At 43.3% G+C, this 24,208-nt stretch overlaps 1 protein-coding gene across 1 annotated transcript; it reads left to right on the top strand.

Moving 5' to 3' along the window:
• The first annotated feature begins 2,936 nt into the window (after nucleotides 1–2,936).
• On the top strand, nucleotides 2,937–21,622 carry LOC102697769 (hippocampus abundant transcript 1 protein-like). Its single transcript, XM_006639840.3, has 12 exons — nucleotides 2,937–3,161; nucleotides 7,571–7,666; nucleotides 10,383–10,445; nucleotides 11,171–11,298; nucleotides 11,824–11,938; nucleotides 12,482–12,700; nucleotides 13,547–13,660; nucleotides 14,781–14,852; nucleotides 15,337–15,449; nucleotides 15,821–15,918; nucleotides 16,993–17,159; nucleotides 17,578–21,622. Exons 1-12 carry the CDS (start codon nucleotides 3,078–3,080, stop codon nucleotides 17,788–17,790), a joined length of 1,482 nt encoding a protein of 493 aa, XP_006639903.1. The 5' UTR covers nucleotides 2,937–3,077; the 3' UTR covers nucleotides 17,791–21,622.
• Nucleotides 21,623–24,208: the final 2,586 nt, after the last annotated feature.

Genomic DNA, 24,208 nt, shown 5'->3' with positions numbered 1-24,208 from the left:
CGGTGCTCACATCTGTCTGGATTTCCTCAACGTGCATCTTGTTAGCAACATCTGTGAGTGTGGGAGATACTTTGACAAACTATTATGTAGATGATAATTCAAAACTCTGATGTTTGGGGAAAACGACAGTCCCCTGTGTAAAAATACCAGCATGGGTGAGTCATGCTGGAGGCAGTAATTTATTTCAATTCCAAAAGCTTTATTGGCATGACCAATGAGTTTCAATGTTGCCAAAGCATTATACAATTAACACAACTTTTACAATACAGACCTCATAAGACATTTACATACAAACATATGGAGCATTATTGAGAGACCGGCTCACTGTTCCTCAGGCTGTGACAGTAGATCACGTACTGGGCTGCCAATTCAACTGAGCTCCCCCCTCCAGAATCCTGGGATTAGATTTGTTAAATTGGGGAGGAATGTTTGTCTAATCCCAGAATATTTGTCACAGTGCAGTGGGAAAGTGCAGTATCCATTTTTTCATTAATGCCTCTTTTACTTAGAGCTGTGGTTCCACTCTTGGCCCTGGTGACAAATCCACCTTCTGATTTTCATGATCAGCCTGCCTTCATCAGGTCATTGAAACCTTAATTGATCTATGCTGTAGCTTCAGTTGAATATTTGCATTTTGTTTCTAGTCACAAATTGGGGGTTTTAGTTCACTTTCTAATTCTTGTAATGAAGTCAACAAAGAGTTTGATTGTGTAGCCGAGGGCTCGGCTGGAACAAAATCCAACAGGTGTATGGGTCACCAGGACCGGGACTGGGAACCACTGACTTGGAGGATATGTGATGGGGTTTTTTCTTTGGTTTCTGAGGTTCATACAAGGGTTTCATACTTTGGAAAGTCAATTTTCTGAGTCTACTGTGTGTAAACACTTGTGCCGTCATGTGAGTATGAATAACCGGAAAAACAGTTTTCATCAAGGCGCAAAGGAACAAGTAAAGGCTTATTCATGGCTGAAAAGAGAAGAAAGAAAACGCAACGATTCGGCTGTGGAGCCTTCTTTGGTTGACACCCGAAGAAGGCTCCACAGCTGAAACGTTGTTTCCTTTCTTCTCTGTTCAGCAGGGAATAAACCTTTACTTGCTCCTTTGCAGCCTACACATGCTGACACAGCTCCTCTACTTGAGCTGTTCCATCAAGGTGTTCTTTTTCTTTAATGTGCACTTGACACATTCCGATCATACTTGGTCTGATGTCTGATCCTTCTTCATGAGCCGCAGAACAAGCTTTCAGTGCCCGTGTTTTGGTGCAGCAGCTCTGAAACATTCTTGATTTGAAAGGTGTAGGGGGTAAAGTTGTTTGACAATCTCCAATTGAGTCTTATTAGAAGCACCTGGAACTGAAGTGCAAACCCCTGTATTTGGCACCGGAGTTCTCGTGTTTTAGCATTTTTATAGATCAGAGGATAAATAAGATTCCCAACTGTGATGGGAGTGCTGAAGTTGGATTAAATGAATTAAACTGGACTAGTTAAATGCTTTTTAAATATATTTGACCTGCAAAATGCTGATAGATTATGGCTAGAGCACGAAGAGTATTCTCTGTAAATTTGGTTTTGAAAGGAGTTACCAGAGGGAGTTCCACAGATCCATTTGCTGTCATTTTAACATTTTGAAAACATGAGTTTTAGCCTTTTTTTCTTGTTTCAAATTCTTGTATTTCAGTGCTCGATTATCTTCTAATCAAGATATTAACCTTATCTGATGGTGAAATCCAGGTGTGGATGGAGGAGAGAAAAAAAGGTATGAAGGCAGTAAAATTGTTTGCTTTTGGATTTACATATCTGTACTCTGGGCTGACAGAACAGTGGAAAAACAAATGGATTGTCTATACCAACTTCAATGAGCTCTTTGTGCACTAGGTTAGATGTAAATAGGACCATATATGGTATTAAACTGTGTAATCTTTTTATGGTGCAATTGCAGTCTAATCTGTGGAAGTTCTAAAGCAATAGGTTTTGTAACAGTCCTCTTAACCACAGTTCTTACTTTTAAAAAATTAAGCATTTCATTAGTCTGGAAAAGTCCTTTTAAATTTATCCAGAAATCTAAAAAAAAAATAGCATCTTGCAAAGACCTGACCCTAACCCCCCCCCCCCACTGAAAATAGTGCATTAAAATGCTTTCACCCAAGAGGCAATGTATTAACTATAAGACGTTCTGTTTTCGGCAGTACTGCAGGAACTTTGCCTACTTCATTTTAATCATTTCACACATGCCCAGTCACCTGTGTGTTTAAGTTAAAAATTAGTTCAAAGTCGTCTGTATCTGTCACAGATAGATTAATACCTAACGTGAGGGGGAAAGTGATCGTACCACACGTTTACTCTCCTCATCAGTCTCGGCTTAATGAAAAAGCCGTGCCGTGCTGTCTGCACCCATCTGAGCATGACCGTCCACACACCACAGGAACCCGAGCCCCGGAGGTGGGAAACATGACGTCACCTAAGCGGAAGTAGGTCCCAGCCTACTAAGTGAAACACAATGTGATTTCTTTTTGAAAACTATTATAAAGCCACTTAGAAATGCACTTCAATTCGGAGATTGCAAACCACTTTCAAAATTTACAATTGATCCCATACCTGTTTCTATTTACTATCCGTGTTTGGCACACCATTATAATTATAACTAGAAATTAAATTTCACTAGGTGTGCACCAGATTTCTACCCTTATATCCTCTAATACCCTTTACTTTTTTTCCGCCGCTCTTACCTGGATGTCAGGTGCCCAGTGCGATAGGGGGGGGGTTACCATTACTAAGATGGCGGACACAAACTTCATTACCATGAAATGATCTGATGATTTCGACCAATGAGCGTGAGAACTACAACTTGACGAACACATCTCTTCGCAAATCGAGGGCGGAGCGTGCTCCCCTTGCCCGCCGCCTCAGCCAATCGGACCCTCGCGTCGTGCGGGAGGAGGCGGGATTAAACGTTGTTCAGGAAGATGGGGCTAAGTGAGGTGGATGGTTAGGGATTCATTTAAATTATTTTACGTTTTGGGGGGACTCTTAAAATATATATGATCCTTTTCTGCGCCCAAGAATGGATGCGAGTTAACCATGACGGGGGAGAAAAAGAAGAAAAAGCGACTGAACCGCAGTATTCTGCTGGCTAAGAAAATTATTATAAAAGATGGAGGCAGTGTGAGTTAAATATTTATTTCGTTATGGGTTTAGCTGTAAAACTGCAATTCTGGTCTGTGCTATCTGTTCAAAAGTACACCCTCTGTAACGTCGCGGAGGGCTTACAATTGTTTTCAACCCTGCAGCACTGTTGTGAAGGATCCAAGTCTACATAGAAACGTTTCCTTGCCAATAGACAGCCATTGGTAACGTACTCTTGGCTTCGTAAAATGTATAAAGTGGGTGATGTGGGTCTTTGACGTTTTCAAGTTTGATGGCAAGAGTTTAAAACATCGGTTTGCAAGGAGTGGTGGCCCACATCAAATTGTTGACATGGTACATTTGGGCATTTTGCATGCTGTCATTTGTTCACGACGTGTCCGCTCTGCTACAGTATTTCGTTTATAAAAGGTTGTTTTGCTCATGTTAACATCTGTAGCTCATTAAAACATAAACCACACGCATTTACTTTCCAGGCTTCTGACGCTCGCTGACATAGGGTCCCGAAACGAGAGTTTTGCAAACTGCACGTTTGCCTTGGCTACCTGTTTCTCTTTTCAAATGTCATTTTTTTTTTAAAAAAAAAGGAAATACGTAAGGTAAAGGACTTTTACCCCGCTCTTGTTCCATATCAGCAGGGCCCGCCGGCTTATGCACGGAACTACGCTTGGTGAGGTTACGTCACGGACTGACTTGATCATTTCTGTCTTGTATTTTTCGCAACTGTAATTAATAATGATTTTATATGCCAGGAAGACGGCCCGTCTCCCTGGCTTGTATGTGTGTAGGAGGGCGGGGGGCTTGTTTACTTTCAGTAAAGTCCATAGGCGTGTTCTCCAGCGGATTGGGCAGTGTTGTCTCCTGAATTCTTAATTTCGTTTCCCCAGCCAGTTTCAGTTTAAACCCGAGGATGGTCGCTCATCAATTAGGTGTTTTTTTTTTCCTGCAACGACTCAAACAGATCTATGAAGTTGCTTGATACAGTGACATCGCGTTGGTGAAAAATAAAACTGTCACTATACGATTTAATTGAGATGGTTGCTTTAAAATCGCGTTTCTATGTTGTGATGCTTCGCGTTAGATACGAAGTAGTACTTTTTAACGTCTTATCTTAAAGCATTAAGGGTAAGCTTGTGGGTCAGCTGTAATTTCCCTGTTTTCACTAGGCTTTTCTTGCAAAACAAATATCTTGTTCCAAAGAAGAGAACGGGTCAAATAAAATCGCTGAAAAACCAATTCAAAATATTTTTGAGATTCAGGTTTCATCGTAAGTTTGTGCAAGGTCAGAACAAGAAGGAGAAATACATTTATAATCATTTTCCAGACGGAAGAACTGGGGGAATCCAAAGGTTTCTCTTTTTTTAAACCCGAAGCAGAGATGCGTGCTCCTGGCGACCTCTAATTGTATTAGATTCAGATTTAATATATAACGCTAATTCAAGAGAATAACACACATTACAGGAAACGTGAGCTGGTATCCAACAGACAGAACAGCCTGAGTCCTAATAAGGATAGCATCCCATTGATCTTCCTCCTTTTACAGTTCGGGAAATTCGTTGTAGATCATGTTTTATGTCTTTTATTGAATATGCTTCATCCTTTACACCGGTTTGGGCATCTGAACCTGAGGAGTAAAACCAAGCTGGAGAGTGTTGTCGGATTGTGTCAGGAATTCACTGGGGCAGGCTGATATTTTGGCCTTATCCCACATCTACCAATCATGGGTTTTGCATAAAGCGTATTCCATGTAGAGGATCCTTCAATCCCTTTGTTTAGTGAATCCCAATCACTCCCCTCAGAACGCAGATCCAGATTTCCCAATCTAAAAACAAACAGCCTTAAGTTCTCGTTTATCCCTGAGGCCATCACCCTGCTCAAACAGATGATTCCCTGTATGTGTATTGTTTATTTGTTGTGTGTTTTTCTTCATACTGTCTGCTGCTGTGAAAACAAACCGCCCCGGAGATGATAAAGACTCTTCTCTGCTGGTATACCTTCTTACATAAAAGATTCCTTGATTGGCAGCGTTGCAGAAGAAATGCAGTTCTCTGAGCCAACCTGTTTGTGGAAGTACTCTACTGATTTGTGAAACAGGAAGTGCTCATGGGAAGCCCTGTGCAGAATAGGTGGAAGTGAGAGATTGTTCCTGTATTGAAACGCAGAGCTGCACCAAGGCGAAGCACAGAGCTGGAAAGCCAGTTGTTTTTGACCCAGCTCTCGTATAGATAGATGTTCTAGGAGAGGGCAGTCTAATCCGGTACATTTTATAACTTTCTTTTAAAATACCCTCACTTTAAGAGCTCCCCCCAGAATGGTGAAGCGGTAATAGTACTTTGTAATTTTATTGACAGTAGCATCTTTCAGGGGGGGATCCCTGGTTATTCATGCAGGTTATTCCTGCTTTTTTCTGCTAAATAAAAGCAATAAATGAACACCAGTGAGTGAGGACCCTCTCTGAATAACATTGCCTGACTTCATAGTAACATGTTGCAACGGGCTTCTTAAGCTCTTATAGATGCCCTTCAGTTTGTTTTACCTGAAAGCTTCCCTGTACTTTAATGGGTTAAACCCTAGTGTGCTTCTATCAGTTGAATCATTCTTATTTGTCTGCAGTGTGTTAAGATAGTCTCCTGTTTGTTTATTGAGTTAAGAAAGATAAGGGTTAGGTCTGTTGTGTCCTGTCATAATCTTAATTAGTGCTTTCACTGGTTGCTTCCCACTGAAAATATTCCAGCAGACTATTTGAAATAAGTAAAATAAAAACACTGGATAGACTCTCACTGAAGAGCCTTCATTTGCTTTTGTAGTCTAAGGTTAATCACTGGAATGTTTGCTCATCACAAGCGTATGTATTGACTTTAGGGATGCCAGAGTCCTTTTTTTAATGCAGTCCTCTGACCTGATCTTTGCCAATAAATGGATGGAGAATGGCAGACCAACAGGCATGTAAATGGAAGGACTTAAAAACCAATTACCAGCAGGATGTCTCTGTGCATGGCTTGCAAGGAAGTGGTTATCTGGCTTTGCTCTTTGGAATCAATTTAATTGAGCTGATGTGCGCTTATTCACTTGCCTCCCCATTATCAGCAGTTTAAAGTTTTGCCACTCTGGCACAGCACACTGATGTATTATCTTGGCCTAATTGTTGAATGCACATTGCCATTCATTTCTATTACCTCTGAAGCAAGCCAAGTTTGTCTTGTCACAAAAGTGCATTTTCCGGCCTTGTAAGCCCTTTTATTGTGGCACATGGTAGTTTGACTTTTTTCTTTCAATCCGTCTGGTCAGCTATTTATCTCCCCTTTTGTTTCCATATTTCAAATTCCGTTTTCATCACCAGCCAGACTTACTGTATCTAAGAAATATTTCCTATACTTTTTTTTTAAAACTGAAGTGTTAAAAGAGTTGTTTGCATTCCACGATGCCTCCAATCAAGTAATCGCTGTTTTGAGACAAGATCCTGGAAGAATAATTGAGGCATTTTAAATTGTTCAGCTGATCGGTAGCAATTCTCTGAGCAAAAGCAGGTGTTGGTGATAGATTTGCGAAAAAAGCCATTTTCTCCCAGCAGTTAAGCGCATAGTTCCTGTAACTAACCTGTAATCACGCCACTGTACAAATAAACCGTTCAAATCACACACTGTTCTCGGACAGAGCAGAGTGTACAGTTGCTTAGCTTGTGTGGGGTTTTACAAAACAGCCCTTCTATTGTCATGAAAGAGTCCAGAGAAGAAGCTTGTCCTATTTCCAGCCGCTGTGTAGTGTGAAGAATCAATATCATTGGCATCATTTGTAATTCCGCATTTGGTGGTGGATATTTTTTTCCACCCTGCTCCAGTGGGATGTTGCTTTTCAAATGGAGCACAGAAGCTGCAGATTCAGTCTTGGGGTGGATAACCCGCAGACAATGTGTCACATTTGTCCCGAAACATTCTGGCTGGAATGCTTTTGATTTGATTTTGATTAGCTGGCACTGTAGCTGCAGTTGCGGACAGTGGCTTGATTTACTCAGTAGACCCACATAGCTGGTTGTCCACGCTTAGCAAAGGTGTTATTGTGAAACATTTCTGCGTCAGTTTTCATCATTATTCCCAGAAATGATCCATGTGCATGGCAAGCCTCACAGATGATTAACAGTGATTCAGAATGTCGTTTTTTTTTCTTGCCGGTGGAGTTTGTACCAAACAATAAAATGTCTTGTGAAAGGTCCTTCATTAAGCCATTGATCTAAAAAATGTCCAACTAACCAAACACAAGACAAGTAAGCAGTTTGAGTGGGAAGGGGAGGGCATCTGTACCATGGCTGTGTTGTAAATGCATGCCTGAGCAACATCCTAGTGGATGTACCAGGTAGACAACTATTGTCACATTGTGTTTTGTCTTGCCCTTACCTTTGTAAAGTAATGCTGTTTCTTTTCATTTTTTTACAGCCCCAAGGGATAGGGGAGCCCAGCGTCTACCATGCAGTGGTGGTCATTTTCCTTGAGTTTTTTGCCTGGGGTTTGCTTACTACCCCAATGCTCACTGTAAGTGGTCCTATCTCTCATGCTGATTTTGTGTGTTACTCCTCCATCCAACGCCCACCCTGCTTCAACAAGAACATGACTTGACAGAATGATGCCCTAACATACTTGATTGACATATAAACAGAAATAGGAAGATGACAAGTCCGGTATTCGCGCTCGTAGGGTTTGTGGGTGACAGAGTTTGTTGTATGGCTTTGGCCATCTCAGTGTTGCACCGGTCCTCTTAACCTTAGAGTGCAGTGACACACTTGTTAAAACATAGCTGTGTGTTACCAAAGCGTTAAGCATAAAAGCCTCTGTTTTTAATCTGCCTACTGTCTTTTCTTATTAAAGCCAGTGTAGGAGAGCACTCCTACCTGTTGCTTTCGTTTTCCAGTAGAGTGCAGCTCTAGATGATGTGAATCAGGCTTGATGTTGTTGCTGAGCAAATTCTCGGCTTCAGTCAGCACAGATTGCTTGGAGATTCTAATTAAACACAACTTTGTGCGCTTGGCTTCTCCAAACACTTTAGATGTAAGAATAATCCAGTAGTCTTTTGAATTGCAAAAGAGGCCATTATGTTACACTCCTCTTTATCTTTCCTTGAGGGTGCGCTACAGGCTGCCATAGGTCATATTATACAGGAAGTGCAGTGAAGAATAAAGCAGTACATTTTGTTGTTGCATTATTTATTGATAATTAATGCTTCTGCATGGGCTGAATGTTAATGCAGTTACCATTGCAAGGCTGTCTAGATGCTGAATGTGCCTTGGCTGTTGCTCATTATTTTCTGTGATGAGGGAGAAATGATTGCATGCAGTTCTATCAAAACAATCTTGAGTTATGATCGGCTGCTTGTGTTACTCCCTACTTCATTAGCGGGCAACGCATAAAAGCTTTGATGACTGTACAATTAAAAAAAAGAATAAAGGCAACCTTGCTGGCAATTTGTCAGCGCACAGATTTACAAAACGTTCTCTTGTCCTGAATATCAAGCAGTTGGGCATATACCCTCTCCGACTGGGGCGGGCATTGTTGGCTCTTCCAATACTTGAATTACAGAATCTATTTTTAATTACTTAATTGAAAATCACTTATGTAATTGAGGATCTGAGGGAACAATGGTTTGGATCCAGTTAGAGGTGTTGCTGAAAACGTACATATATTTCGGTATTCAAAAGGGTGAGCCCTGAATCCTTATGGTTAGTGATTCAAATCACTTATCAACCATAGCATTAAGCACCTGCTGCTTTCATTCTGTTAATTTAACATGAAAAAAAATAATTTGATGGATTGTTGTTTTATCTCGGATTTAAATGTAGTTTTTAAAAAAAGTCAAGGCAACCAAAATGTTTCCTTTTTTATAAACTATCCAGGGTTAATTGCAGGCCTTAGTACAATTTTTCAGCTTGCTTCTCTTTCATCTGTTGGTGTGTAGGTTTTGTGTTAATGGTTTATACAGAGTTTAAGCACCCTGTGTTTTTTGATGGGTCTGTTAGTCATCTGAACCTGTAGCCAAAGATCTCTATAACAACATGCTCTGTATTAAGGTTATCTGGTTTTGTACTTGTAGCTTCAGCAGTAACAACAAGAAAGCCAGTATTTGTTCGCTGCATCTAAAATAAATTTAAAATCCTGCAACTGAGGCTCAGAAATATCCACGTCCAAGCAGTGGAGACTGGGGATGATGGTGCGTTCATTGATCTAAGTTTTTTTCCAAGCCACTGTGAGCCTTGTAGCAGTTCTTTTACTACATAAAATGGGCGTTTTCATCTGAGTGTTATTCATACTGCTATGGACAATATTTCACCCTTTTAGACAAGCAATTTCAATGTTTTAAACATCCATAATTGCAGTTTCTTCCCTTCTGAATCAGTCTTAAGGTGAATCTGTTTGTTCACATTCAGCTTTGGGCAGCTTCTTTTGATGCTGAGGCTCCAAATCCCCAACCAGAGGCTGCTGGTGTGCAAGTGAACAATTGTGCTGTAGGTATCTTAAGGCACTGTCGAAAGCCACAGTGTGTTCCCGTGGCTGGTAGCTGTTCTGGAGTGCTGCAGGCTTTCAGTAGTAACCCAGAGAACTCAGGTGGCTGTCTTCCTCATCTTACACTCTGGAACCTTTTGAGCGAGTTGGACCAGAAAGCGTTGAGATCTGTATCGTTCGGTCTCCGAGGAGTCTTCACACCACCGTCACTCTGCAGGCCTTTCTGACCTGATTAGAAAAGGCAGCCTCCTCGGAAGCTCACTCTAATTTTTCAGCCTCATTTTGAATTAATCCGTGCTGGCTAAAAATAACCCGGGGCTCCAAGTGCCCATCTCCGAAACAGGTTTCATTTCCTCACTGCAGTCGTGCGTCTTTTCTGTATTGTTTTTGTGAATTGCTCGATCCCAGGTTAATAGCGCTCCTTGTCAGAGGTTCATTGTGTGTGAACTGTTCCATAACACTTGCGCATTCACTCAGCCCTAAAACAATGATTCTTTCAGAGCAGATCTGTGTTTTGTTCTCCTCAGAGCAGTTGCAAACAACAGGCACATGAATCACTTACCCTTGGGAAAAAAAACCCAGCTGAAACACAAAGTTTGTATTCCAGAGTCAATGCACTTCTAAAGTAAATTAGACTGTTTACCTAGTTCATGGCAACCAACACTAATAACTCACATTTTTATTTGTCAGTGAGCTGCTACACTGCAGTGGGTTCTGAAAGCTAACTGCTGTTTGCTTGTGTCAATTTGCACAGGTTTTACATCAGACCTTCCCACAGCACACCTTCCTGATGAACGGCCTTATTCATGGTGTCAAGGTGAGATAAGACTATTCCGATAAGGCACACAGAAACTGTTTGCATGATCAGCAGTGCAATGTGCATTTGAGAATAAAATCATCAGGCATGCCTTTTAGTGACATTGCTAGTGGTAGGCTCTGTCAGGTATTTGTCAATAGGTTTGTATTTGGCTTTGACAACCATGTTTTGTTAGGTCTGTGAAAGAAGTCAAAACCCTTTGATTTATTTATAAATCCAATAATGACCTCATGATTTTGAAATTCCTCACACATTTTTACCTTTTGAACAGCAGTTAAAGGGTTTTATATTTTATATCATTAAAGTGAAGCATTGGTTTGAGGTGCGTTTTTCTGTGAAACGTCTAATACCTGTGCAAATGCTAAAGTGTGGCACGCATCGGTCACAAGGGAATAGTCTACCACCTTGCTTTTTCCTGTTACGTTTGTACATTAATGTGTAAAGTGTCTTAAATTAATAAGCCGCTGGGGCAGTTGGTTAAAGAATAAGATAGCGTTTGGTGTGGGTTTGCAAAGTTCATTGTTTGGGCTGCACAGTGAAAGGGAAGAACTTTTTCCAGTTGGGACGTTTGAATGTCAACCTGGTGAGTTGCGATTCCAGTTCTGACACCATTATTGACAGAATTCGCTCCTTTTAAATCCCCGATTATTTGGGGGTGGCTGGTGGGACAGGACACACTTTGCTAGGCCCCATTGACCCCCCCAGTTGCCTGTGCTGTCTTCCAGGGCCTCCTGTCCTTCTTGAGCGCCCCTCTGATAGGCGCCCTGTCAGACGTCTGGGGCCGGAAGTCTTTCCTGCTGCTGACGGTCTTCTTCACCTGCGCCCCCATCCCCCTGATGAGGATCAGCCCCTGGTGAGGCTCCTGCTTCCCCCCAACCCCTCCCCCCCCGGTTGCTGCGTTTCAGAAGCCTGGGGATCTGTCAGCTTGCGTCATTTAGGAAACAAGACTAATGAGCTTTAGATGATTCGGCGTCGGAGAGGAATGCAAACCAGCATGCAGTTACGTTAAATCTGGAAGTAGTATTACAACAAAACAAACTGCTGGTTTCTTAGTTTCACCTTAGTTACCATTTTGTTACTAGTCTTTTCAGGTCTTTACTTAAGTCTTTACTTAAGCAGTACCCATTGTGCAAATGTCGTTTGCATACGCGGTTTAGATACTGGTTGATCACATCACACATTCAAAGAGGGTAAATGGTCCCGGTTTGTTTTTATTTTCATCTGTCTTCAATAAGAAGCACTATGTCTCAGTTTTAACTTGCCCCAGGAGACACTCCCATGTCTGGGAGTTGAGATGGCCGTATGCACTCATTACCGTTTTACGTTTGCTCGGATACACATGCCTCCCGTAAGCTCCTCCCTGTCTTCCCCGCTGCAGGTGGTATTTCGCAGTCATCTCCATGTCTGGCGTTTTTGCCGTCACCTTCTCCGTGATTTTCGCCTACGTCGCAGACATCACTCAGGAGCACGAGAGAAGCACCGCTTACGGCCTGGTGAGCAATGCTGGGGGATTTCTCGGATTACAGCTGCACTGCTGCAAAAAAACAGCCACGGCCCACAGCACAATCTGTACGTCGCCGCCCTGTGGAATGACGCAATGTGGACAAGGCGACCCATGCAAACTGAGTACTGATAAAAGGAGACTTGAATTTAATCTTTTTATGCATCTCTACATAGATATAGATGCTTATAGGAAGACGCATGGTTGAGTCTAATAAATTGAATATAGGATATTTCAGGTAACCGTCTACAGCAAGAAGTGCCGTATTTTGTGGTTTAGAAAACAGTTAATGCATGCCACTGACCTCACTCAGCTCTGATCCAATTCTGTTCCCTAAAGGAGGAGTCAGACAGGGGGAGAATCAGAGGCCTGAGTCAGGGAGGCTAGTGTGGTTATTATTAGGAACCAGGCATGAAGTGCGCTGTGCGTAACGTCTGAGATGTGTTTTTTAAGAGAGCCTGGGTGAGGCGATGAGGGCTGAGGTGTCCCGCGGGCGCTGAGTGACTCTTGTTTTGCTTTTGCGGGCTGCGGTCAGGTGTCCGCCACCTTCGCCGCCAGCCTGGTGACGAGCCCGGCGATCGGGGCCTACCTGTCGCAGGCCTACGGGGACACGCTGGTGGTCATCCTGGCCACGGCCATCGCCCTGCTGGACATCTGCTTCATCCTGGTGGCGGTGCCGGAGTCGCTGCCGGAGAAGATGCGCCCCGCCTCCTGGGGTGCCCCCATCTCCTGGGAGCAGGCAGACCCCTTTGCTGTGAGTGTCAATGGTCCTGATTTTCTTCGGTCCTTGAGCTTGTAGTAACATCTGAGCTTTGCAACCTGTGATTGGACTGCAGGACTTTGGCAGTGATTTACAGAGTGCTGTCAATTCATTTTCCTGCATTTTAATAGACTGAGACACTTTAGGCTCTCAAACAGACTGAAGAGAAAAGTATAAAATCTCATCAATTTCTGCTGTTTTTGCTATTTGGCTTGTATAATCTTTAACGATCCAAAACAGAAAGAGTGTGCCGTTTAGGTGGCAATTGTGCAGACCGTATAGCATTTTGAGCAAATGCTTAAGGTTTAGCACAATGGAAATGTTTGGAACGGTAATTTTACTGTATGTAAGAGGCACTACAGTGAGAATGAAACAAATCTTGTTTATAGCTATATTGAACAAGTGCTTCACACTTGTTTTAATAATTGATGTTAGGCCTTGTTTACTCTCCCCTCAATACTTTTTATCATGCTACAAAATTTGAAGCCCCTCCTTTTAAGTCAGTTAGATCAGCAGTGTAATTTTGCCTGTTTGCGCTGTAAAGCAAATTGTTTTCCAAAAACAGTTTAGTATATTGTACACCTTTAGCATCTGTTCCAATGACTCTACAATTGCAATTGAAAAATGACATTAAAAACTGCCAGTAAGACCTAAGAAAATGAAAGAACCCTGGTTTTCTGTAGAAAACCTACCTAGTTTAGTTGTAAGCGGTCCAGAACATAAAGATGTGACATCAAATGAGAGAAGGTTCATCTGGCCCTTTATTTGTAGTTAGTAGCTAACAGACCCAAGAATCTCATCCAGTGCTTTCTTTTTCCCCTACATTTTTTTTCTCTACAGTCTCTTCGCAAGGTTGGTCAGGACTCGACAGTCCTTCTCATCTGCATCACTGTTTTTCTTTCCTACCTCCCAGAGGCAGGGCAATATTCCAGCTTCTTCCTATACCTGAGACAGGTAACGTTCATGTTTCCCAGGCTGCATTTTACCTGTGCATCTTCCTTCCTCGTGGACGCTTGCAGAGGTCAAAGCATTTTGTTTGGCCTAGTCTAGTAAAACGAGAGTTTAGATACTAATGCTCAGATTATCCTCTGGGCCACAAGTGAGTTATTCCGGGGCTCTATGGCAGGAATTTAAAAAAATGAGTGCAAAGCTTTTTTTAGAGGTGTGTTTAAGGACTCATCATCAACTGGATTGTGTAATTAAAGCCAGAATCGTTCTTCATTATAATCCTGTGGATGTCTAGGTAGTAATCAACAGCACAGGGTATATCAAAGTCTTTTTCTTTGTAATAAGTCAATTCTTAGGTATGTGAGGTTCTGGCATGTCTTTGGAATAGCTAGTCCAGCACTGTCAGCCCTTCCAGATGACAAAGCAGCGATCACAGTAGGCCAGCTGTAATTGAGGTTTTCATTGTGGCTTCACAGTGTTGCCCTTAAGGCAGGATTAGATATTGGGCATCGGTTTTGTTAACTGCAGTGAACAGACTGCACAAGAAAACCAGGTGTCGCCCAGGGCATGTTAATAACCACTTTGCAATAATGGCTATCTGCAGATTTTAATTTCATTCCGGTGCATTCAGAAAGCTTCACATATTCCATTATAGCCCCGCCAAGGAGTGGAAGACTTGCATCTTCATGTTACATTAAGAGCACTCTCCTCAAGATCGTAGTGACAACATTTAGTGAAGCCTACACTTCTTTCAGTTATACAAAGCTGCCACGCTACCGAGCTGCCGTTGTCTCTGTCTCGTCTAGCTAAAATCTCATTAACAGAACAAAAACGAATGGCAGCAGACATGCATGGTGTAGGAGACCGTAAATTTCTTCAAGATATATTTTAATGTTAAACTGAAAGTGCTGTCTTTCTCATTCCAATCTTTCACATTGTCCTGTTCAAGTAATAGGCCAAGAAATGCTCAATTGTTTGCAAATATCTTTTTTTCTGGTAGCCATATATGATTATTTTTTTAATTTTTAAAAAGGACTGTTTTGACTTTGGTTCTGTGCTGATATGGTTTTGTAGTGCAGGGCTTCTTCAGAAACACATTGGTTGATCTGTGACCTTTCACTTCCAGGTTATCGGCTTCACGTCTGAGACTGTGGCAGCGTTCATAGCTGTGGTTGGGATTCTCTCCATTTTAGCCCAGGTATTTGACCCTCAGATGTGACTGTTTCATGGGTCTCAAAGTCCATCCTGGTTTTCAAGAGCTTAGATTGTAAATACAATTTCATTGGAGCTGATGAGGAGTGGAAATATTCTAAAACCTCTGTTTTAAAATGTTTTGTTTTCTAATGTATAAAAGCAGAGCCACAGCATATGGGCACTGGCTATGTCACACTCAAATAGTGTCAATCTCTTCCTAACAAAAAGCTGAAAAAAATGTTTTTTCTAATGCAGATTAAAGTGCATTCTCACATAAGCTATGCAGTATTGTCTCATAATTACTTGAAAACGTGACTTTTCCTTTTCTTTCTGGCAACAATGCGCTTCCATAGTTACCAGAGCTAAATAAAATTAATTTTATGATTAGTGCATTTCTGGCTTTATAGGCACTAAAATATGGAGCCAGTACACTATAGGTTTACCTTAGAAGCTGTGATGTGTTTACCCACTGCTTTTCTTTCCCCAAGACGGTAGTTTTAGGAATCCTGATGAGATCCATAGGAAACAAGAACACCATCCTGCTCGGACTGGGGTTCCAGATCCTCCAGTTAGCCTGGTATGGGTTTGGATCACAGCCTTGGTAAGTGTCGTATCTCCAGATGTTCAACCTCTGTGTCAAAAACGTCACTTCAGGATCCTGGTGAAGCTTGCTCCGAGCTCTGACACAGGGTTTCACGAATGTTCTGTTACATTAGGTGTTTTAATCGTCACGTGTGGCAAAAAAAAAAGTGAAACTGCTTATTGCTATCCCAAAGTCTTCTGAGCCTAATGGGCAGGCTCTCATTGTAGATATTTCACTTACAAAATCCAGAAAGAATGAATTCTGTTTAAATAGAAGGCTCTGCAAGTAATATTCAGAAATGCAACGTTAAAAGCGATAGCTCACTGGACTGTAGAGGGGAGACCGTGATGCCGTGATGAGCAAGGGTTTGTGTTTCTGTCTTGGCGCAGGATGATGTGGGCAGCTGGGGCAGTAGCAGCCATGTCCAGCATTACTTTCCCTGCCATCAGCGCCATCGTTTCCCGGAACGCTGACCCGGACCAGCAGGGTAAGAGCCAGTCTCGGCCACGCGGCACTGCGCGACCTCCTGGGATCCCAGACGTGGCAAAATTCCAGTATTATCTGTCTAATAAGGATTGCGATCTTGAGATCTCTGACACAATCGCGTCTTTGCAGCCTCACGTATTTGAACAGACTCGGGATAAGCCCAGGTGCTGTTGCTGGAGGACGTAAAGGATTTGCAAAAGAAAATCGTCCCTGTACTCATTATTACAGAGCACCTGCGATATGAAAGCAACACATTGATCTCCTAAAGTGCATGTTCAGATGAAAAACCAGACACAAAAGTTTTAGGTTTTTCTTAAACTTCGTACTGGAAGAAAAATAAGAAATTTTAAGTTTGAATTTTTAGACATTTAGTGCCTTTGACACGGATACTAATTGAATCAGAAAAATCACTTTGAAATGAGTATCCTGTAGTACTTATTTGAAGCACATTTAAAAGAGGTATGGTTCTCTTGATCTTAACATATTACATAGTTGGGGGGAGGGAGGGATGCAGGAGATAAAGAGCTAAATGAAAATAGTTTCGTACAAGCCTATGACTTTTCACAGAGAGAACGAAGGGGTGTCTTGAGACCCAGAGCAACAGCAAAGACAGGCCTTCCTGGGTGTCACAACTGTGGCCAGAGGAGATCAGAGGTCAGGTCAGAGAAGCTGGAAGATGACCACAAATGGGCCTCATTCCCTTACCCAGCTTACAGCTTTAGCAAGAATTCAGATAAACAAGAAATGTCTGTAGGCTGCAGAAATCGTGTACTCAGTAGCTGTCTTGCTGCAGTAGCTCCAGCTTATTGTAAAACGTTCGGCTTTGGAGGCAGTTTGCTGGGCAGTAATCTCTTCAATTGAAGTGAGTGAAAGACAGATAAGATGCCTGTAAAACAGCGACAGTGAATAAAGGAAGGAGTTATCTTCCCTGCAGCAGAGGGGCAAGGCTTCCTGTAGTCAATCTGATATGTGGCCCAGTTCTGAGGATTTCTTGCAGTGGAGTGCATGCCTCCTGAGAGTTTTCTGCTGATGTGGAGTATTCAGCCCATCTGTCTGTGCTTCTGTCCGCATGCAGGTGTGGTCCAGGGCATGATCACTGGCATCAGAGGGCTGTGTAACGGGCTGGGTCCCGCGCTCTATGGGTTCGTCTTCTACCTGTTCCATGTCGAACTTAATGAAATGGACGCTGTGGAGAGTCCGGGCAAAGATGCCAAACCCAACATGGCCAATCCCACGGATGAGGTAAGGACCGCTTTCCGACCGCGCAGGAGGGAGCACGCGTTCAGTCCGAGGGAAGCTTGGTGTTGTCACCACGTTCGGAGTCCAGTGACTTGGGTTTCTGAGCTATTGCACGACTATAAAGACGGGGCCTAATGCTAATCTAAAATCGCAAGAGCTAGAATGGGGTCGCAAGATCAGCACGATCTGTAGTTCTGAAAGGCAGGAGTGCACAGGGTTCAGTTAAACTCGGGTTAGACCGCAGTCTGGTTACAAGTGCGTTTTAGATTGTCACCTTTCTCAGCAGCCAGACTGACACAGCTTCTCAGAGACACAAGATCTGCCAGGGCGGGAACTTCTCAGCTCCTCATTCACAACTGGCTTTGCCTTCATGTTTCTTTTCCTCCACCCCCCCCACCCCCCCCGGACCCCTCTCTACCAGAGCGCCATCATCCCGGGCCCGCCCTTCCTCTTCGGAGCGTGCTCCGTCCTGTTGTCCCTGCTGGTGGCCTTGTTCATCCCGGAGCACAGCGGCCTGAACCTGCGAGCTGGCAGCTACAAGAAGCACAGCAACGGCGCCCAGAGCCACTCGCACAGCCCCCAGGCCGGGGGCACAGAGGGCAAGGAGCCTCTCCTGGAGGACAGCAGCGTATAGCCCCGGAGGGACTGCGCTGCCCTCGCCCCGAGCTCCCGAAAGCCTGGCTTTCACAGCTCGGAGGAGGCTGCCAGACACCCTTTTTAAAGCTGGAGACGGAAGGCCGCTCTGAGGACTGGTCGGATCCGGGAAGCTGCTGGATGCAGCCCGCCGCTAGGGGGGCACCGGAGGAAGCTGGCAGAGAGTCCGTGCCCAAGGGGAACGCTGCCCTGCGCTGAAGACGCAGTGTGAGGGGGTGAGGTCTGTGGCCGTGCCCCGCGGGACACGAGGGCCGATCGAGGAGCGTCTTTTATTTTGGCTGGATCATACTTTTAATGAGCTTGTAGATATTTTTTTTTGTTGTTGTCCTTGTTGTTTTTAGAGCTTCATTTCTCCCAAACAGCCAAAACGTTCCCCTATCCAAAGAATCCTAGGGAAGTAACTGACCTTGCACAGTCTAACCTCATCCGTAGCTGAGGCTGGGTGGAAACCAACTTGAGACGCTGCTTTGGTGTTTCGTTTAAGACTGGATTGTCCCCAGATGCCACTGCTTATTTTTTAGATTTTAAGGAGGAAATATGTCAGGCTCAACCACTTCACTTAGATGCGTAGGCGCAAATGGAACTTCACCACTGTAATGACGATCAGTCCAAGAGATGACCTCATATTCCTATTGATGAAGAGAGGATTCTAATGCACTTTTTCTTCATGTAGACATCGGTTAATATCATGAGTCATTTAAGTATTCCGACCGTATGTGATTTTAAAAACGAGCTATATAGTTAAGGGTTTTTTAAGGGGGAAAAAAACCTCATTGCCACTTTAATGCAGATCCTGTACGCTGGACCAGCTATGAATTTTGCAAAGCAAGCCCTTGCCTATATCCCCAGGTCCTGCTTTTTTTTCCAAATTCTTCCTCTAGGGGGGGTAGTTGTGCTATAATTGTCATAGGGAAAAAATGCCTTTAAAATACTAATATTACATTACCTGAATGAAGAATATGCATTCTGAAATGGGTTAGTAATTTCTAATATTGCTCCCATAGGAGCACATATACATTTCTAGATCCATGATGTTTTGTCCTTCTACATTTGACACCTCTTACAAACTTTGTACAGGTCGACGCTGCTTTAAACCCAAGTCGACCACATTTTCGTAGTCTGAGCTGCTGAAAATCTTCGCTCTTAAATGTGGTACAAGTACGTGAGCACAGGCTTTATTTTAAAAATATATTGTTCGTTAGCATTCTGACTTAAGTAGAGACACTGCGTGTTTGGTATGTATTTACTGATGCATTAGAGCGACATTAAGCGACGCAGATGTTACGTTTTTAATGTGATATATAAATGTTGTAATTGGTATATGATTTAAATTATTAACAGTTTAAAAGTATTTAAAGATTACTATTTTTCCCCAGAAAAGGGTGCTCTGTTTTTCAGGAATATGTCTCGTCTTGGATTTAAAAAAAAAAAGATCTAATATACTGTGCACAACAAGTGGAGTGATTTACATCAGAAAAATAGTTTTTTTTGTCTTAGAATTCTATAATATTATTCACAAGTGCATTGGAGCAAACAAATCACAAAACGTAAGCTAGGGAAGAGATAATAGTAAATTAAAATAAAGCTATCAGACCTTTTTTTTTTCCATGTTGCATTGTATGAAGAGTTTTAAGTGTGTGCCATATTTGTTTCACTCATCTGGTTGCGAAAAGCTCCCGTTTCTGTGTCGGTTTTGAAGTTTTCATCTTTCTCCTTAGGGCTGCATTGACCTAGAATGTATTGTTCAGTACAGCCGTTTTTGGACTTTGAGGACCGTGATCATTGCTAATTATCAGAATCCGTTTGTGAGCTACTGTTTTTTGGGCTATGGTAGTGGTGTGGCTAGTCTGAGGGGCACCGTTTCTCCAGCAGCTTCTCTGTATAGAGCTCAAGTACAGTCTTTACACAGCTGTTAATGTACGACCAACACCAGCTGATTCTGCGCAGTTTACTAGTCCTGATTCTATTAACCGAACCAGTCCTAGCGCCACTTTGCCTGTTTGTTTGAGGTGAGAACCTGGCGGCAATATCTCCTTTCGAGCTCTAGTTCTGCTCTCTGCTCCCCGCAGGATGGATCTCAAGGAATACAAATGGGATTGAATCCCTGGTTGAGTTGTAGTGTGGCTCCTTGATTACTGAGATAATCTGAGGCAGGATTTTAAAACTACCTTTAAACGGTTACCAAATGTTTAAACATTACGCTTTGTCTTTATGACCTCACAGAAAAGCAATGAAAATGAATACTCATGGTTATTATGTTTGCAGATACTCATGAAATAGTGACAGGTTTCTGTTTAGATATCATCTACAAGACTTCATTCGCAAGCTGCTCTCCTAAACAAACAGAAGACTGACCAGCTGTTGATCCAGTCTGCTCTGTCAGGAATAACAAAGCTGCTTCTTATGACTGCTTTACTGCATGGCTGTTAAGCACAAATACTCAACTCCACAAAAGTGTAAGGTTTAATATATGCGATTTGCTTTCAGTCTTAGGGTGATTTTTAGGATCTCAGCCTATCTCGGTAGCCCAGTGACCATAGAGTGAGGAGCGCTTCCATATTTCAGGACTTATTTCACTGCTGTTCGCCATCCAGCCTGTTGTGGGCATCTGAGCAGCTGGCTCTTCCTGTATCTTGATGGGTGGATGAACTGACTGCACAATCCTTTCACCCTTTCAATTGGAATATAGGTGGCATATTGTGGATCCCTCATGAAATTAATTCACACACGGTGTTGGGTATTTTATTTAAAAAAGTCCTCTGGAGTTTCATCTAAAGTGCTGCACTTCTGATAACCAGTAGGATAAGGTTATACTGTTGGGATCGTTAAGTCGTTCTTATTCAAAGTCCCTCAAAAGCTTTGGTTTTGATTTTTGCTATCATTTTGGATTATTAGTTTTTCCAAATTTTAGATTATAGGGCAAGCAACCCCCGTCTCTCCTAGTTTCCGTGCCCCTAAACCTAGTTGTAATCTTAGTTGAACTACTAAAACGCAGAGACATTGTTGTTTCTAAGCTCTATTTAAAGTGGGATACGGCTTAGAATTGTTATAGTTAACTGAAAGATATCAAGGGCCCTTTTAAGTCATTCAGAGACTTCAGTTCCCCTAGGAAGCAGTGGAGATTTAGGGACCTAAGGGCTTAGGTGATGGAGCACTGAAAATAATTTCTGAGTATTTGATTCACAGCTCTCATCTAGCCCGATGAGTAACAGCGGACCCCCAGAGCAGTGGGTCATGTCAATTATCAGTCTCCAGTCTCCATGGCAGAGCACAGCTGTCCAGTGCAGGATGAGCTCAGCTAAGGCTCCTGTGTGGACCCGCGGAGCCTGCAGGGGGCGTAACTGCTCAGATAAGCAGTTTCCTCATTCCAAAGTGGCAGAGTGAGTTACAGTATAAACTGATTATTGAAGTTTCCAAATTTCAAAGAAGGGAAAACTTTAAGCAGGTTATAACCGGGTCTTCAGTTACGCTCTATTGCAATAATAACTAGAAGGCACAGGACCCATAAAGATCAGGAGGGGGCACGAGACTAAAGGAGGTTTTGTTTTCGGGCTGATAGGCGGGGATAGAGAGTGTATCATGAGAGAGAAGACACTGAGGTGTGCACACTTAAGATGAACAGACCATGGGGCTAGGTGTGCCACCGCCTGGACCGACTCCTCACACTGACCACCCCTGGTGGAATCCACTCCATGGCCCGAGAAAAGACAGAGCCTCTTAATGTGCCTAAAACATATGCGAATACATGTGTACAAATTGTAGATATGAAAAACTAATGTCAAAATTATTTATTAAAGGTGTATTGTACATGATCGATGATTGTTTTTTTTCCCCCCAAAATACATTAGTAGAATAATCCATTTATACAGTCTAAGATTCTTTTACGTTTTTATTCACGAGCAACAACAGGGATGGATAACATTCATCTTGTTAAGCTGTAATACAACATCACACGGTCTGTGGTTGAATAGTTTTGGAAATGCTTTTGCTTCTTTGGTATTTAATTGAATTCGCTGGCCCTCATTACTGTCCTCAGCAGGTGAGGGATTAAAGACGCCTCTACAACCTGCGTTGTCCGGAGATGTCCTGATTGTCTTGAGCAGTAAAGGCCCCTGACTTCACTGTTCTGAGCCTAGCTCTTCGCTCTTCCCCCCCCCCCCCAGATCCCCCCCCCCATTCCCACAAATCTTCAGGAGATTGTTACGGGAGCTGTATCTAAATCTCGTTTCCAAACATCTCGTGACAGTAAGTTGGGTAGACATAAAAGAGAAAGCAATCGGCAATTCCAGATTCTAAATCAGCCCCCCCCCCCCCCCCCCCGTCAACCCCCGAGTCTGATCTATTGGTAATTTACACGCAAACATTAAGTGGTTATATCCTTTTATCCCTACCTTTACTGTAAAACCTCAGGTCAGCATCTCGAACTGAAGAAAAAGTCCTATCTCTTGTCTATTTACAGTTAACATTTCCTGTGCATGGTGCAAAAGGGAAACACAGAGTTGTCTTAAAATTTAAGACAATTAACTAAAAAAAATCCCCTGGCAGTGTGATCCTACACTTTCCCCAGAATATGATCCTTTGTCCACACAGTTAGTTGGGGGGAACTCCAACTATAAATTTCTGTTCCTTGACCAGTGCAAGACAAATTTATTTTAAGGTTCTGAGGGGGCATACTGGGTGGAGCAACATTTTCCTTCTGGCCTCAGATAAGCAATAAATTTTCACTATTTCTTATGGCTTAGACTGTACTGTACAAGATAAATGCAAGGGCTGCTAGGAAAACTGGCCCCGATGCACTGGCACACTGGCGTCCTGGTGTCCTGGCCAGTGTGCACCCTGCTTGCGGCCAGTGCTTGCTGGAATAGGCTCCAGCTCCCCCACCACTCTGTACTGGATAAACTAGTTGGAAAATGGATGAATGGGTTTACGTGACCTGTAGCTGGACTCCCAGTTGTACGGAAGAAACCAATTTCCATAGTAGTTCCGGACAAGTGGGATTTTCCACTGGCTGGAAAATGGCAGATGTGTCCTTGGGACCAGTGTCCCATGCTGCTCGGGAACTGGAAGGGGTTTGAAGTCTTACTGGAGGAGTGACCCCGTACTGTTCCGAACAACAGCTGCTCCCAGAAGGCCGGACTTCCACACTTGGCACATGGACCGAACGGGAAGGGTGGACAGAGTTGGAAAGTCCATCATCCACGTACTGTACACCGCTCCCCCTACTCGGCCCGTTTTGGCACTTTGCAAATCCTTCCAGTTGAGTTACTGACACCAATTACTCACTCTTTGGACACAGCCTCCACCTTCCCTCTCTCCTTGCGCCAGGGAGCTGCTCTCGCCCCGAGCCCGATCCCGCCAGCATCAGCTCCGTCTAAATAATCCATCACTCGGGTGAGGCCAACACATGCACAGCCAAGCTGAGGGACTCTCCAGAGCACTTTGTTAGAAGGGCTGCAAATTCATTAATTCCTTACCTCCTTTACAGCTTTACAGGTATTGGGGATCCCCTCCACCACCTCCAGTTTGCAGCCCCACCTGGATGATGTGACGACAGCCATAGTGCGCCAGTGCACTCACCACATGTCACCTATCAGTGGGGAGGAGAGCAGAGTGATGAAGCCAGTTCAGAGATGGGATTATTAGGAGGCCATGATTGGTAAAGGCTTGGGGGGAAATTTGGCCAGGACAGCGGGGTAACACCCTGCAGAAAGTTAGGACTTCGTTGTAGGTCCCATCCAAAGGACAGCACCTTTTTTTTACAGTATAGTGTCCCTATCACTATCCTGGGGCATTAGGACCCATACAGACCACACTAACCTCTTCCAACAGCAACCTTAGCTTTTCCCAGGAGGTTTCCCATCCAGGTACTGGCCAGGCTCACACCTGCTGAGCTTCAGTGGGCTGCAGGATGCAATGCAAATGTGTGGATAAACCCCTTAGAACTGGTAATACAGGAAGATAAATAAATACAGTGTCAGTGTCCTGGCCGTAAGTGAGTCAGCATGGAATAAACCTTTACTGGTTTCTTTGCTGCCGCAGCTACCCACTTGAACTTTTTAAGTCCTAAATATACCAGATACAGACAACCGAAGATCTGACTTAAAGCAGTAGAAATATACATCCAAACTCCACACAGATAGCACCCCAGGTCTGGAACTGAACCCAGAGCCCCTGTGCTGCCCTTCCTGTATCTTAACTCTGTGTCATTTTCCCCGTCCTGCCCTGGCCTTAGCTCAGTGTTCTGTATCTGATGTGTGCTCTCCCCTCATTCCATCTCCTAACACACAAGCTCCGATCCTTCCTGCTCCTGCAGCACAATGTTTATGACTTCCTTTCACACTTCACAGATGCATCTTTCCTGAAAAGTAGTCTACCCAGTGTTCTAAATTGTTCCATAA

The sequence above is a fragment of the Lepisosteus oculatus genome, chromosome 29, assembly GCF_040954835.1.
Source record: "Lepisosteus oculatus isolate fLepOcu1 chromosome 29, fLepOcu1.hap2, whole genome shotgun sequence".
Taxonomy (NCBI): Eukaryota; Metazoa; Chordata; class Actinopteri; order Semionotiformes; family Lepisosteidae; genus Lepisosteus; species Lepisosteus oculatus.
The sequence above is the reverse complement of the archived record's forward strand: the minus strand, read 5'-3'. Positions and strand labels throughout refer to the sequence as shown.